The sequence below is a fragment of the Hypanus sabinus genome, chromosome 19, assembly GCF_030144855.1.
Source record: "Hypanus sabinus isolate sHypSab1 chromosome 19, sHypSab1.hap1, whole genome shotgun sequence".
Lineage (NCBI taxonomy): Eukaryota > Metazoa > Chordata > Chondrichthyes > Myliobatiformes > Dasyatidae > Hypanus > Hypanus sabinus.
The window spans coordinates 69406211-69422726 of NC_082724.1; the positions used below are offsets into that span (position 1 = coordinate 69406211).

General features: G+C 39.8%; 1 protein-coding gene across 2 annotated transcripts in view; it reads right to left on the minus strand.

The window, feature by feature from the left end:
- The window catches only part of iars1 (isoleucyl-tRNA synthetase 1), a 172214-nt gene that overhangs the window by 92362 nt on the left and 63336 nt on the right, over positions 1–16516 (minus strand). For both annotated transcript variants that reach the window (XM_059944616.1, XM_059944615.1), the window contains 3 exons: positions 16036–16134; positions 6735–6861; positions 3695–3768 (listed from right to left, as the gene is read on the minus strand). In XM_059944616.1, coding sequence (XP_059800599.1) covers positions 3695–3768; positions 6735–6861; positions 16036–16134 — 300 coding nt within the window. The remainder of the gene's footprint in view (positions 1–3694; positions 3769–6734; positions 6862–16035; positions 16135–16516) is intronic.

Here is a 16516-nt window from a genome sequence, read left to right on the forward strand (position 1 = left end):
ATACAATGTAAATGCTATGTAAATAGTTGTAATACTGTATTGTTCAGGGAATAATGATAAGAAAAAAATTCTGTACATGTTCAGTACAGACACAACCATCGTAGCTCTTCTGGGAACGCTGATGCTGCCTCGGCATCAGCCAATCCCGATTCTCCCATGATCTTTAAGTTCTTGAGGTTGTAGCGCTTTACATAGCTAGCCCGCCATCACTTACTAGCTTTAAACTCTTCTCTTGCTCACAACACAAATAGCAAATGAACGAGAAAGTGAGGCGAACAATGCTCAAACCAGTAATACTTTTAACCATCTCTAGATTACAGTACTTATAGTACCTAATGCAATGGAAATGCTATCTAAGTAGTTGTTATACTGTATTGTTTAGGGAATAAGGACGCCTTGGAGGAGGCTCAATAATACTAAAGTCAGGATCTGTGGAGGTTAAGGGCTGAGGACCACTTCGGCAAGCAACATGCCACTTTTCAAAAGATCTAAGATTTCTACTTTCTTGGCGAGAGAAAGCCTTACAGGAATTGCTTTGACCACTTAATTGTTTTTTAGGAGCCATTTTTTCATAGAAACAAAATAGCGACCGAACGAGACGCGAGGCAAATAATGCTTAAACAACGAGTGCTGAAGACAGAACTTTCAGGTTTTCCTGATCCGCAGCTGGTTGAGTCCACGCATGTGGAACCTGTGGATAAGGAGGGCAACTGTAATAAAGTCAATTCAATTAATAGCTTTTTAAAGTTTTTTTGGTCTGTTTTTGACAACTGAAAGATGTCAAAAGACAGTTTTACAACATCTAACTACCTTCAATTTCACAGTCACTCTTCGGGCACTGACGGTGAATGAATTTACAGTCAGAATTAGGGTGCAGCACAGCAAAAGATCAAAGAACATAGAATAGTACAGCATATTACAGGTCCTTCAACCCACAACGTTTTGCCGACCCTCAAACCCTGCCTCCCATATAATCCCCCACCTTAAATTCCCCCATATACCTGTCTAGTAGTCTTTTAAACTTCACTAGTGTATCTGCCTCCACCACTGATGCAGGCAGTGCATTCCACACATCAACCACTCTCTGAGTGAAAAACCTTCCTCTAATATCCCCCTTGAACTTGCCTCCCCTTACCTTAAAGCTATGTCCTCTTGTACTGAGCAGTGGTGCCCTGGGGAAGAGGCGCTAGCTATCCACTCTTATCTATTTCTCTTAATATCTTGTACACCTCTATCGTGTCTCCTCTCATCCTCCTTTTCACCAAAGAGTAAAACCCTAGCTCCCTTAATCTCTGATCTTAATCCATACTCTCTAAACCAGGCAGCATCCTGGTAAATCTCCTCTGTACCCTTTCCAATGCTTCCACATCCTTCCTATAGTGAGGCGATAAGAACTGGACACAGTACTCCAAGTGTGGCCTAACCAGAGTTTCATAGAGCTGCAGCATTACATTGCGACTCTTAAACTCTATCCGTCGACTTATGAAAGCTAACACCCCATAAGCTTTCTTAACTACCTTATCTACCTGTGAGGCAACTTTCAGGGATCTGTGGACATGTACTCCCAGATCCCTCTGCTCCTCCACACTACAGGGTCAGACTCAGTGCCAGAGGCCCTGCCACCATGGCTCACACCTGGTCGGTCTTCCCTGCCAACAGTATCCAGGACGGTAAACTTATTATTCAGGGGAATGGTTACAGGGGTGCTCTGCACTACCTGTCTACTCTCCTTCGCTTTCCCCCCTCCGACTGTCACCCAACGACCTGCTTCTGGCAGTCTGGTGTGACTACCTCCCTGTAGCTCTCATCTATGACTGTCAGGCCATCCTCACTCAGTGAATGATGGCTCAGTAAAAAATTCAAAACAAAAGTAATATCAAATTGGTAGGTGTTGACAATTGAGAGTTTAATCAAGCTGTAAAGGCCAGAAATTTGGCTTAATTTCAGGATAAGGAAATTGGCCACTTAATTCTGGATAAGGAGAAAATTATTCAGAGAACTCTAAATCTTTGAATCTTTCTACTGCAGGATTACTAAGTATACTCAAGACCATGATAGATTTTTCTAGGGTGAGAAATCAAGAAATATGAGTATTAAGGATGAACATGAAGGGGTGTGAATATCTTATGAATAGCAAAGCAGGATCAATTCTTGACTTTTTTTATGTTGTGATACAAAAACACAAACACCTCACAAAATTTTAAATATTTGACTGTAATGTTAAAGTAAGTGTCATTGGGTTGACACAAAAGTATTCGCATCTAGCTGAGGATCAACAGGAACTATCTTTCAGCAAAAATTGGTTAAAAACAATTTAATGTCTAAGTTCTGACACTTAACCTGTATGAATGAACCCTAAAATGCCAGTTTTAATTCTGACTTAACATCTTTTTGTGATTCTATTTACCGAATAACGTTAGTTAGCTTGTATAGTTTGTCAATTGGTGTTGTACGCTTTATCTTTAAAGAATACAACTGTTACTTCTTTTGCTTACAATAAAGATTCTTTATAAAGGCAAGGTGTTGTCAGTTGTCCTATTTACTACATTTTCAAATTAATTAAGGTCCTCCATTGGTTGGGGTTGACTATGGACCTTGTGTCCCAGCAGTCTACATGATATGCAAGCCAGGCCAGTACAATATGTAGAGCAAGCTATTGCCTATGTAGCAGGCTGATGAATCCAAAGGAACAGCAGAGACCAATACAGTTCAGCATCAATGGCTTTGCAGGAGTTGCCAGTCAGTGCTGAACTCAATATAGGACTGCCTTAGGGACTCCAGCTCCAGATTTTTCCCCTCAAGGTTTACTCCCAAAGCCTTCCCCATGAGTGAGTATAGTCACAAGGCAAAGGAGGTTTGAGATCAGAGTTTTCCTACTACATGAGCTGCCAGCCATGGCTGATAAACTCCATTTGCCCGAAGCAACTGTTTTTAAGGCATCAATAACCTGCCTTTGCCCAATCTCCTTTCAGCAGATATGGTTCCACTAGGCTTAGTAGTTATGCCACACGTGAAGGTCATCAGTTGGGCTTCGTTGTCAGTGGCTAGTTGAGACGCACACCATTGGGACCGTGACCACTCCCAGTTTAAAGAACCAATTAAGTAGCATTTACTTAAATAGTATTTTCAACCATAGAGAATGTCAATGTCATTTTGAGCCAATTGCTAAATCCAGCTGTTATTACATAGCAGATATATATAGCTAATATATGCAAACCAATGGCTCAGAAGCAACTATGACATAAATGACCAGATAATCTCTTTATCTTAAAACTAAATGCTACTGGTAGGAGGACAAATATAGACTAGAAAAACACCCTGTTTTTTCAATTAATGCTATACAGAGCTCCATTCCATTTGTGATGGAGACAAAATAATCAGTCTGATGTCTCATCTAAAAACATCTCAGCAAGCATAGCATTTACTCAGTATTACTCTGAAGTTCAGCTTTGCTAACAAGTTCAGGACTGTGGAATGACTCAACAATCTTCTGCATCAGCATTAAGTGTGGCACCCAAGTCAACAGTGGACTCATTCTGTTAAGCAACAGGTAGAGGTGACTTATGATATTATAACACCAAAGTTCATTTTATGCTCATAAGTGATAAACCTGGTTGGAACAGTAACAAATTTTTAAAGTATATAAATAACATTTTAACAGGGCAATCACAAAGTTCATATTAATATAATTCACCTCTCTCGATGAAGATCCTCAACTTTGACTCCACTCAGCTCTTCCAATTCTGCAACTGATCCCACACATACCACCTGTCAACAAAGTAATGTCTTAATGATAATAGTATTCTGTACACAGATTCAATCTATTTTCATGACATTAATTAGTGAACTACTTCTAAGTATTGTGGAAAACAACAACACTGTACTACTTAGATGCAATTTTTGCCTTAAAAGATGTACAAATGATATAAATGTATACTGATAAAGCTTCACAGTGGTTTCTACTTCAGGAAATCACTTCCTTTGAAATCAATGGAGGGCCGAGGAAACTATGCACAGCTGTATGATAATATGCATTTAATGAACATCAGAGGTATACGAAAATTTCAGGAAAGACAATATTATATAAATCATTGCTGCAAGATTTTTATTCAAAATTAAGAAAACTGCTGAAATTGTAAAGGACTTCAAAGGAATTTTGTTTTCTTTACCCAAGGTATGATTCACTGAGGTTAACACCACTTTAATTTCTGGAAAAAGGAAACCAATATTTAAGAAGGCAGTGAAGGACCAATAATTTCATGAATTTGTGGGTACTAGAGGCAATCTGGCTAAAATTTTAAAAATTGTGAGAAATGACACCTGTTAAACTCAACTCAACATTGTCTTTTACATTTTAACCCACCATGGACAATAGAAAAGTCACTGTTACAAACAGTGCAGCGAGCAACACTGTCATTACTTTTTACACCCCTATTAGGCAGGGGTACACTTTAGTGTAGTCTGGAGTGACATACATTTGATATTTGCTTTTTTAGGAACACTCTGCCATGGTGTGCTCTCTCGTGCCCTCTTGCTTACTCTCCGGGGGGGAAAAAGAAAAATCAATTTTCGGGATATTGTATATAACTTGTGGGCGTCAGGGAGCCACTATCAATATCGAGAGACTCCTGGAACATCCAGGAGAGGTGGGATGTCTGAATTCATCTACTATCCTGATAAAGGGTCTGAGCCCAAATCTTCAACTGTGTATTTATTTCCATCAATGCTGCTTGATTGGCTGAATTCCTCCAGCATTCTGTGTGTTGCATCTACTACCCTGTACGTCTTTGGAATGTGGGAGGAAACAGGAGCACCTGGAGGAAACCTACCATCACAGGAAAAATGTAGAAATTCCTTACAGACAGTAGTGGCTTGAATCCAGGTCTTTGGCACTGTAATAGAGTTACACTAACCGCTGTGCTACTGTGCTCTTACAAACAATACTCTTAATTTCCAGATATAATTATACTACAGATATAGAATATACACAAATGTTTTGGAATTAATCTATTTGGAAGTTCAGCCTTAAAGCAAGAAATCTGCAGAACATATGAATATTGGGAAAGTACTATACATATTTTACCTGCAATAAGAAAACAACACAGATGACCTTTAATGAACCAACCATACCAACACCATCATTAATCAGATGATAATGCATACTTTCATGATAAGCTACCTACTTTCCTCCCTTATGTTACTCCACACTTTAAGAAATGAGGGAGGCAAAAGACAGGTGGGTTAATCTGGCTTTACTGATTGGTGAGATTTAAGAGTCCATTATGAAAGATGTAGTTTTGGGGTACTTGAAAGCTAAAGGGAGATCTTGCTTAATGAATCTACTGTAATTCTTTGAAGAAGTAACAAGCAGGATAGACAAAGCAGTCACTGGATGGTGATTACTTGCATTTACTGACATGAGGCTGCTACACAAAATAGGAATCCATGATATTACCGTAAAGGTTCTTGCATAGATAGAAGATTGGCTGACTGGCAGAAGGCAAAGAGTGGAAAAGTCGGCTACTTTTCACTTTATATGTAAATGATCTGCATAATGGATTGACGGCTTTATGGACAGATTTGCAGCTGATACAAAGATACCTGAAGAGGCAGGTTGTGTTGAGGAAGAAGGGAGTCTGCACAAGGATATGGACAGGTTGAGAGAGAATGGGCAAAGAACTGACAAATAGAATACAGCATAGGGAAATGTATGGTAAACTATATTCTAAATAGGGAGAGAATTCAGAAATTGGAGGTTCAAAAGGATTTAGAAGTCTTAGTACCAAATTTCCCAAAGATTAACTTGCAGATCGAATTGGTAATATGGAAGGCAAACACAATGCTAGCTTTCATTTTGAGAGGACTAGAACACAAAGGCAAGGATGTTGTGGTAATGATTTATAAGGCATTGATCAGACCACATCTGAAGTTTTGTGAACAGTTTTGGGCTCCATAATCTAAGAAATGCTTGCATTGCAGACAGTGCAGAGGAGGTTCACAAGATTGATCCCGGAATGAAAGGGTTAATATATGAGGAGCTTTTGATGGCTCTGGGGCGTGTACTCATGGATATAGAAAGATGGTGGGAAGGGAGAATGGAGTGGATGGGGAGAGGATGTTTTCTGTGATGGAACAATTTAGGACCAGAGGGCACAGCATCAGAATAAAAGGAAACCCCTTCAGAACAGAGATGATGGGAGTTTGTTTTGCCAGAGTGGTGAATTTGAAATACCTTGCCATAAACAGCTGTGGAAACCAAATTATTGAGTGTAATTAAAAAGGATGATAGGTTCTTGATTAGTAAGAGTCTCAATGGTTACAGGGAAAGGCAGGAGAACGAGGTTGAAAGGAGAAAAAGAAAGTGCCATGGCCAAATGGTGGGGCAGGCTTGGTGGACCAAATGGTCTTTTCTACGGTCTTATGTAAGTGATATGCTGCAATTCCTGTTGCATAGGTTTGCTCAGAATCCCAGACAAGAGGAAAGAGAATAGGAATTTAAAGCTGGTCTGATACTCTGTTCTGTAGTACTATACTATACTCTTTTCAAATACCATTGAGAAGTATATTTCAGCCTCTATAACTGATATAAAGACACTCTTTTTGTATGCTGGCCATAAATATCACATCTGGAAATCATAATTACTTGTATGTCTTTTACTTTGAATACATTATTCTAGAACCATTTTAAGATCTTGGAAAATCTGAATTGGTTATTCATTCATTTCATTACTCACCTCTTCTAAGTCTTCACTAACCCATAAAGGAATGGGTGTTCCCCAATATCTGTTCCGAGAAATGGCCCAATCGCGTGCATCCTTCAACCAATTTCCAAACCTTTTCTCTCTTACAAATTCTGGTACCCTGTTCATGGGAATTATGAATGCAACTGAATCAATATAAATAATTTACTTTCTTTGTGTCATTTCAATATCTTTTTACAGCCCTGCCTCTACATCTGGAGGTCATCAATTCAAATAGTTATTCAGGAAGTCTGAACATCTAATGGCCTTCAATTCATTGCAATGATTGATGAATGCTATGAACAGCAAATAACTCAAACTGGCATTGTTTCACACAATGCTCTAGAGGTGAAAATTGATGATGATGATGTGAAAATGGGTTTGGTATTTTGCAAAAAAAGTACAGCTGCCAAAACATCAACATAGATGCTGCCTGGCCTGCTGTGCTCCTCCAGCATTTTGTGTGTGTTGCTTGAATTTCCAGCATTTGCAGATTGTCTCGTCTGGTATTTTGGAAAGTCAAGTTGTTTGTTTGCTAAATGAAGCTGGACACTCAGTCTTCGGGGAATACTGAACTACATGGAAGAGTTTAAACATATGGTATATCCTCAGCACCAAACTGGCATTGGACAGTTTCAATTAATGGACTAAATCTGAAATCAAATATTTTATCTTTCTTCATCTGTATTTTAACTGCTGTTAATGTTATATACAAATACACGCTGGGGAGAGATAATCAGTAACTAAGATTCATAGGCAAAGCTCAATTTGTTTTGATTTACAACTTTCATTCAGAATTCTATGGACTTCATATTTATAATGCTGTCACCTTTACAACTACACAAAATGAAACTAATTTTATCTTATTTTAGCCAATTTTTAAAAAACAGCATGATAACCCTTCGAATGAGTCAATTTCTTAAAAACCTGTGAAACACGAAAGATAACACCTTTCAAATATATAGTCAGCCCTCCTTATCCGCAAGTTCCACATGTGCAAATTCAACCAACCATGAATCGAGAAAACCCGGAAGTGCTCTTCCAGCACTTGTTGTTCGAGCGTGTACAGACTTTTTTTTCCCCTTGTCATTATCCCCCAAAACAATACAGTATAACAACCTTTTACATAGCATTTAACATTGTATTAGGTATTCTAAGTAACCTAGAAATGATTTAAAGCATACAGGAGGATGTGCGTAGGTTATCGTAGTTCGGGATTGAAAAAAACTGGAAGTTCTCTTACTAAGTAAGTCAGAACAGGTACATCCGGTATTATTTAGCGTCAGTCAAACATTTGTCTTAGTATTTAGCATGTATTTTACTTTTCTATGCATCTAAAACACTTAAGAAATGTATGTATTTCAATAATTAAACCACTGCATTGCTTAGTAATAACTGGAGCTTTCAATTGTAGGCTTTTGAATGAGTCCAAGTAAAATTGACTATTTCTCTTTCCTTCAACTTGCATTCAGTCAAGAGCTTTATCTGGCAACCAGGGTAAAACTGCAATGTCACTGTATACCATATATTGAAATATTCACTCATGGCCACTTTATTAAGTACACCTTTACAATTGCTCGTTATTGCAAAAATCTAACCAGCCAATCAGGTGGCAACAACTCAATGCATGAAAGCACGTAGACATGGTCAAGAGGTTTAATTATTGTTCAGATGAAACATCATAATAGTGAAGAAATGTGATCCAAGTGACTTTGACCATGGGATGATTGTTGGTGGCAAGTGGGTGGTTTGAGTATCTCAGAAACTGCTGATCTCCTAAGATTATCACATACAAAATTCTCTGGAGTTTACAGGAAATGGTGTGGAAAATGATAAACATCCAGTGAGCAATAGCTGTGTGGGTGAAAACTCCTCATTAATGAGAGAGGTCTGAGGAGAATAGCCAGACTGGTTCAACCTGACAGGAAGATAATCGTAAATCAAATAATTACACATTATAGCAGTTCAAATTTCAAAGTAAGCTTAATATCAAAGTACATACATGTGACCATATACAACCCTGAGATTCACATAGGCTGGTTCATCACCACATTTGACTTGGACAACGACAGTAGTGTTGACAGCAGACTTAAGTATGACATTACAGCTGTGCTTAGCCTCACAGTCAGAAGTATAGAGAGTAGAGCTGAAGACTAAACGTACAGCCTTGTGTGTACCTGTGTTACTGATAATTGCCAAGGAAGTGTTGTTGCCAATTTGAGCTCACTACAAGTGACCAAAATCAAGAATTCAGTTGCACAAGGAGGTATTAAGGCCTATGCCTTAGAGGTGTTTAATTAGTTTTGAGGGAATGATAGTATTGAATGCTGAATTGTAGTCAATGAAAAACATACAGGTGTCCCCTGCTTTACGCCACTTTGTTTTTACAAAAGACCTACATTAGTATCTGTTTTCACTAACTGAAAGAAATCCAAAGAGGACTTTCGCTTTTACGAAGAAAGGCATCCACATTAAACTTGTGTTTACCCAGAGAAAGACTACCACGACCGTGAAGCCTTGCACGGGCAGGTGTGTGCGCGCCGATTTTTTTTTTTTACAAATCCGTTTTGGCTAAACTTTCCCGATTCTGGTAAGTGAAACTACACTGTGCATACATTATTTCTACTTTATATAGGCTGTGTATTTATCATATCATTTATGATATGCTAGTGTTATTTTAGGTTTGATGTGTAATTTGGTAGGTTACTTTTTGGGTCTGGGAACACTCTCAAAAATTTTTCCCATATAAATTAATGGTAATTGCTTCTTTGCTTTACACCATTTCAGCTTACGAAAGGTTTCATAAGAACGCTCTACTTTCGGATAGTGGGGGAAACCTGTACTGGTGTATGCACCTTCTCTGTGCAGATGCTCCAGGGTTGAGTGAAGAACCAATGAAATGGCATCTGATGTTGACCTGTTGTGACAATAAGCAAATCGAAGCAGATCTGAGTTGCTACTCAGGCAAGAGTTGATGTGTTTCATCACCCACCTCCCAAAGCACTTCATCACAGTGGATGTAAGTGCTACTGGACAACAGACATTAGGGCAGGTTACCACGTATAGAAGAATGCACAACACATTGAACCGGTTAGACTACAGCAGAGGATCATACCACGTACCTTCCACTGAGTGTATATTTAAGTGAATATGCTTCTAATTCTTACAATCCTTCCTTAAGAATTATGTTTGGGCTTAGTTTTAATATCATATGTGATTCTAAAGGAATTGAAATATCAGGGTCACTTAATCATGTTTTAAGTACTGTTGCAAAATTCACTTACGTTTCAACATTAGGCATTTTTTTTCCAGCAATGTCTCGCTTTATTCCTCAAACTTAAAATTGCTGTTGGGTTTGATGTGGTTATCCAAAATTGTCAGAAACCCATTACTAAGATTAACAGTCTTCCAAACCAATGTACTAAGAAGTCTGTAACAAAGTGGCAAAAGTAATGGCTTGTTTGTGAAGGATTTATTTAGTACACTGAAGGAATAAACTATAATAACAAGAGCCAGAGTGTAGAGTTTTCCAAACAGGAAAACCATGGAACACATCACAGTACTGGCCATCTTGTTTGCCCAGCAACATGTAATTTCACAATGCTGTGGGAAGAATGCCAGATTCAGGATATCTGCCTTTTTAAATACAATGGAGAGTAAAATGATCAATATTGTTTGGAACTGACTGAATTACCTTTCAGACTCCCAGATATGCCTCTAAAAAGTGACTAATCCCTTGCCAAAACAGGACTGAGGCAAAATAGACAGTCAGCACATATGACAGGAGTCACAACACAATGATAAAATTGTTTTATCAAACTGGTTACAGCATAAAAGCCTAGAATTTTATGTTCATTCCAAAATGCCATGCAAACACTTTGTTAAGCCACGTTCTTGATTACTGCAGTTCTCAGTGTTGTTTGATAGGGAATAATAGTTAATTGGGTGGAGTCAGGTGGTAGTAGTAAAGGGCTTTTTTTCTGGAGGGGGGGACTCTGACAAGTGTTATGCCATGGGTATTACTGCTGGGTCCACTATTGTTCATCATCTACACCAACGATTTGTATGAAAATGTGTCTGGCAATGTTAGTAAGTTTCCAGACGACACCAAAATTGTTGATACAGTGGGCACTGGAAAGGGTTATGTTAAATGAAAACAGAAATGAGTAGGTCAAGGATTGGCAGATGAAATTTAACTCAGACATGTGTGAAGTAAGGTAACACGCCTGGAAAATAATGTAGAACAGAGAATTCTAGGGGTATGAGTATTGAGTTTTACTGAAAATGGCAATACAGATAGACAGGGTAGCGAGGAAGGCATTTAGCATGCTTGATTTCAAATGATAGGGTACTGAATACAAGAGATGATATGTTGTGTTACATCTGTAGAAAACTGATGAGACTGCAGAGTATTGTGGGTAGTCCGATCTGATAGTAAGGATGTCATTAAGCTGGAAAAGACACAGAAAATATTCACAAGGATGGTGCTGGGACTGGAGAATTTTATTAATAAGGAGAGATTGAATAGATAGGTACATCCCTGGAGCATAAGAAGCCGATGGGTGACTTTGTAGAGCTGTATAAAATCATGAAAGGCATAGAAGTGCATCCAGCTGCAGCTTCTAACAATCCACATTAAGGAGTTGGAGCTGGGGCTGGATGAACTCTGGCTCATGCGGGAGGCTGAAAGGGTGAGAGATTGGACATATAGAGAGGTAGTTATATCCAAGTTGCAGGACACAGGAAGCTGGGTGACAGTCAGGGAAAAAGAGTTAAGGAGCCAGTGCAGAGTACACCTGTGGCTATCCTTCTCAACAACAGGTATATCACTTTGGATACAGTTGGGATGGATGATCTAACAGAGGAAAGTCTCAGTGGTTGGGTCTCTTTCAAATCTGCCTTTGTGACTCAGACAGGAAGAGGAAAGAAGAGGCATGCTGTGGTGATATGGGATTGGTTAGTTAGAGGAATGGATAGGAGGTTCTGTGGGCTAGAACAAGATTCCCAGATGGTACATTGTTTCCCGGGTGCCAGAGCCTGGGACATCTCGGAACAAGTCCTCAGCATTCTTAGGTATGAGGGTGAACAGCCAGAAGTGTGGTCCACAATGACATGGGTAGGACAATAGAGAGAATAGGTTTTGCACAGAGGGTGGAGGTTATCTGAAACAAGCTGTCTGAGGAGGTGGTAGATGCAGGTAAAATTACAACATTTAAGAGGCATTTGGAAATGTATTTGGATATGGAAAGGCACAGAAGAACTAATGGGGCTAGTGTAGATAGGCCTCATGGTGAGTAGAGCAGAATTTGGCTGCAAGGGCCTATTTCTGTGATGTACAATTCAAAGGGGGATTAGTCCACTCCTCAGACACAATAACCCAAAAACTAACTTAGGCTGCGAGCCTTTCGTTTTCTTTCAGTAACTGATATACCCAATACATGTAAAAGTAACTTTCCAGGGCATTTTCAGGCTTGAAAGAGATGTCTTTCCATCAGCCTTCCAAACCATTCATGAATCACTCTAATGATCATCTGAACCATCAGTCTCACCCACTCAGAAAAGCTGTGCTTCCAGTCTCTCCCTCTTCCTTCTGTGTTCCACAACTGTAGTTTGCTTAACAACCTACATTTAAAACTCAAAGTGTCAAAGAGGGAGAATTCAAAGCTCTTGAATTCAAAGTAGAAAATCAAAGGAAAAAAGTTTCACAGGGATAATTCCAAAATTTAAGGTTCAGTCAGCTAAAGGCAGCCTCTGATCAGTATCAATTTTAATATCACGAGCATATGTCGTGAAATTTGTTGCACTTTGCAGCAGCAGCACAATGATAAATATACAAAAAAAGGTGAATTGCAGTGTGCATATATTTTACATATATATATATATATATATATATATATATATATATATATATATATATATATAAGTTTATTAAACAGTTAAATTCAGATAGGTAGTGCAAAAAGAATTTTTTTTAAAAGTACTGTGATATAAATATGAATATAAAAAGTTCATGGGTTAATCTCTTCTTGAATTGCTGAGTGTGTGCCTTCAGAGGCACCACTCCTTGAAGATGTCTTGGATACTATGGAGGCTAGTACCCATGATGGAGCTGGTAATTTTATAACTCTGCAGCTTTCTTCAATCCCCCCACCCCTATACCAGACTGATGGAGCCAGTCAGAATGCTCCCCACGGTACATCTAATTTTCGAGTATTGTAGGTGACAAAGCAAATCTCCTCAAACTCCTGATGAAACGCCACTAAATTGATTAAAATTAGGGATGCTCAAGTTGCTGGAATTTGAGTACAAAGATATATGGACTGTACGAATGAAGATTAAAATTGTTGCAAGGATGAATTGGTGTGCCAACAAGTACAGGAAAAGAGCAGAACAACAGAATGCAAAATGAAAATCACCACAAGCAGACTCAAAGGATGAATATAAAATACTAGTATATGGTATTGCAATGTCTGCTTACTTTTCAGTTTTGCTGTATTTCAAATTTTGCTGTCCGACCTACCATTTCCAACATGCTTAAAATTTTTATTTACAAAGGATTCTGGTTAATTGGGCCAATGGCTTATTTGGGACAATTCTGAAAGGACAAAAAATTATCAAGAAAATAGCCAGGATTCCCTTAATTTATTTGGGGCACTGTACCGCTTATTGGGACAGGAGACTGTTGTCAAACAATCTCAGCATGCTAGGATTGTGGTTTGCATAACACTTTACAGTACCAGCAACCCACCGTCTATAGGAATTTGTACATTCTCCTGTATGGGTTTCCTCTGGGTGCTCCAGTTTCCTCCCACAGTCCTAAAACATGCCTGTTAGTAGATCAATTTGTCATTGTAAATTGTCCCATGATTAAGCTAGCTTAAACCAGTGTTTGCTGGGCAGCATGGCTCAAAGGGCTAAAAGAGCCTAATCCATAAGACATAGGAGTAGTATGTGGTCAGTTGGCCCTTTGAGTCTTCTCTGCATGGCGGATCCTTATTTCCCCTCCTCAGCCCTAACCCCCAAAATCTTCCATGCTGTCCGTGTCCAATCAAGAACCTATCCTCTGCCTTAAATACACCCAATGACCTGGCCTCCATAGCTACCTGTGGAACAAATTCACCACCCACTGGTGAAAGAAATTTCGCCGTATCTCAGTTTTAAATGGGAACCCCTCTATCCTGAGGTTGTGCCCTCTTGCCTTAGACTCCCTCCACCATGGGAAACATCCTTTCCACATCTACTCTATCAAGGCCTTTCAACATTCGAAAGGTTTCAGTGAGATCCCCCCCATCTTTCTAAATTCCAGCAAGTACAGACTCAGAGCTATCATACTTTCCTCTTATGATAATCCTTTCATTCCCTTAATCATCCTTGTGAACCTCCACTGAACCCTCTCCAATGCCAGCACATCTTTTCCTAGATGAGGAGCCCAAAACTGTTCACAATACTCAAGGTGAGGTCTCACCCGTGCCTTATAAAGCCTCAGCATCACATCCCTGCTCTTGTATTCGAGACCTCTTGAAATGAATGCTAACGCAGCATTTTCCTTCCTCACTACCGACTCAACCTGCAAGCTACCATTCAGGGTAACAACAACACACACAAAATGCTGCTGGAACACAACAGGCCAGGCAGCATCTATAGGGAGAAGCGCTGTCGACGTTTCGGGCCGAGACCCTTCGTCAACTAACCAAAAGGAAAGATAGTAAGAGATTTGAAAGTAGTTGGGGGGGGAGGGGGAAATGCGAAATGATAGGAGAAGACTGCGGGGTGGGGGGGATGAAGCTAAAAACTGGAAAGGTGATTGATGAAAGTGATACAGAGCTGGAGAAGGGAAAGGATCATGGGATGGGAGGCATCAGGAGAAAGAAAGGTGGGGGAGGGGAGCACCAGAGGGAGATGGAGAACAGGCAAACAACTAAATATGTCAGGGATGGGGTAAGAAGGGGCATTAACGGAAGTTAGAGAAGTCATTGTTCATGCCATCAGGTTGGAGGATACCCAGCTGGTATATAAGGTATTGTTTCACCAACCTGATTTTGGATTCATTTTGACAATAGAGGAGGCATGGATAGACATATCAGAATGGGAATGGGACGTGGAATTAAAATGTGTGGCCACTGGGAGATCCTGCTTTTTCTGGCAGACCGAGTGTAGGTGTTCAGCGAAACGGTCTCCCAGTCTGCGTCGGGTCTCACTAATATATAAAAGGCCACACCGGGAGCACCGGACAAAGTATACCACACCAGCCGACTCACAGGTGAAGTGTCGCCTCACCTGGAAGGACTGTCTGGGGCCCTGAATGGTGGTGAGGGAGGAAGTGTAAGGGCAGGTGTAGCACTTGTTCCGTTTACAAGGATAAGTGCCAGGAGGGAGATCAGTGTGAAGGGATGGGGGGGGGGGGGGGGGGATGAGTGGACAAGGGAGTCATGTAGGGAGTGATCCCTGCGAAAAGAAGAAAGGGGAGGGGAGGGAAAAATGTGTTTGGTAGTGGGATCCCGTTGGAGGTGGCGGAAGTTACGGAGAATTATACGTTGGACCTGGAGGCTAGTGGGGTGGTAGGTAAGGACAAGGGGAAGCCTATCCCGAATGGGGTGGCGGATGGATGGGGTGAGGGCAGATGTCTGGGAAATGGGAGAGATGCGTTTGAGAGCAGAGTTAATGGTGGACGAAGGGAAGCCCCTTTGTTTAAAAAAGGAAGACATCTCCTTCGTCCTGGAATGAAAAGCCTCATCCTGAGAGCAGACGCGGCAGAGATGGAGGAATTGTGAGAAGGGGATAGCATTTTTGCAAGAGACAGGGTGGGAAGGGAACAGTCCAGGTAGCTGTGAGAGTCTGTCTGCTTATAACAGAGGAATTGTGAGAAGGGGATAGAACAAAGGATGAAGGAGATGTCTTCCTTTTTTAAGCAAAGGGGCTTCCCTTCGTCCACCATCAACTCTGCCCTCAAACGCATCTCTCTGCTTATGATATCTTTCATAATCTGAGGTAGTTCGGACTGAAACAGATGCATTTGTTTTCAAAAATGTATAAATAAATGCCTGAAAATATTGTAAATGAAAATTAAACACAAGAATTATAAAAGTAATGTTTGTACAGAGAACAATGACAATGTCTAAGTTGTCTAATGCCATAAAAACCAACAACCCTAAAGTATCACGATGCAGCAAAACATACCTCTGAATGAGTTTTTAACTACAGTCTATGTAAGGCACATCTACTTCAATCACAATCAGTGTAAGACAACCAGCATGATTAATACAATTTAATATTGCTCATTCAAATGTGTCATTACCAGTAGCATTTGTCATTATTCTCCAGCAGCTTGTCCACCATGTGCTCCACTCGCACAAACCAACTTGGAACAGCTTTGTAAATAAGTGGGGTGTCAGACCTGTGAAAAGACAATAACTTATGAAATTGCTGGAGGGAATGAAGAAAACAGATGCTATGCACATAATGGCCTGAAGCTCAACGCATTAGTTACTTGATTTATAATTCCACATAAAATTACTACTGAATACCAAATTGAAATAGGAACATTAAATATTATAGAGTCATGGGGAACACCAAAGAAAGCCAAATTCTATCTTCACAAAATAATACTTTGTAGCCCAAGCTATCAAAGCTAATCCAACAGTTTGACTTCTCTAAATCAAGGTTATGAAGGTGATCAACAATTCTACTAATATTTCAGTTAACTGGGTAAAATGCAAAAAAAAAGTACCCAAAATTCTGCTACCAACTGCTTTAAAGTCAGGTGTCAATGGAAACTT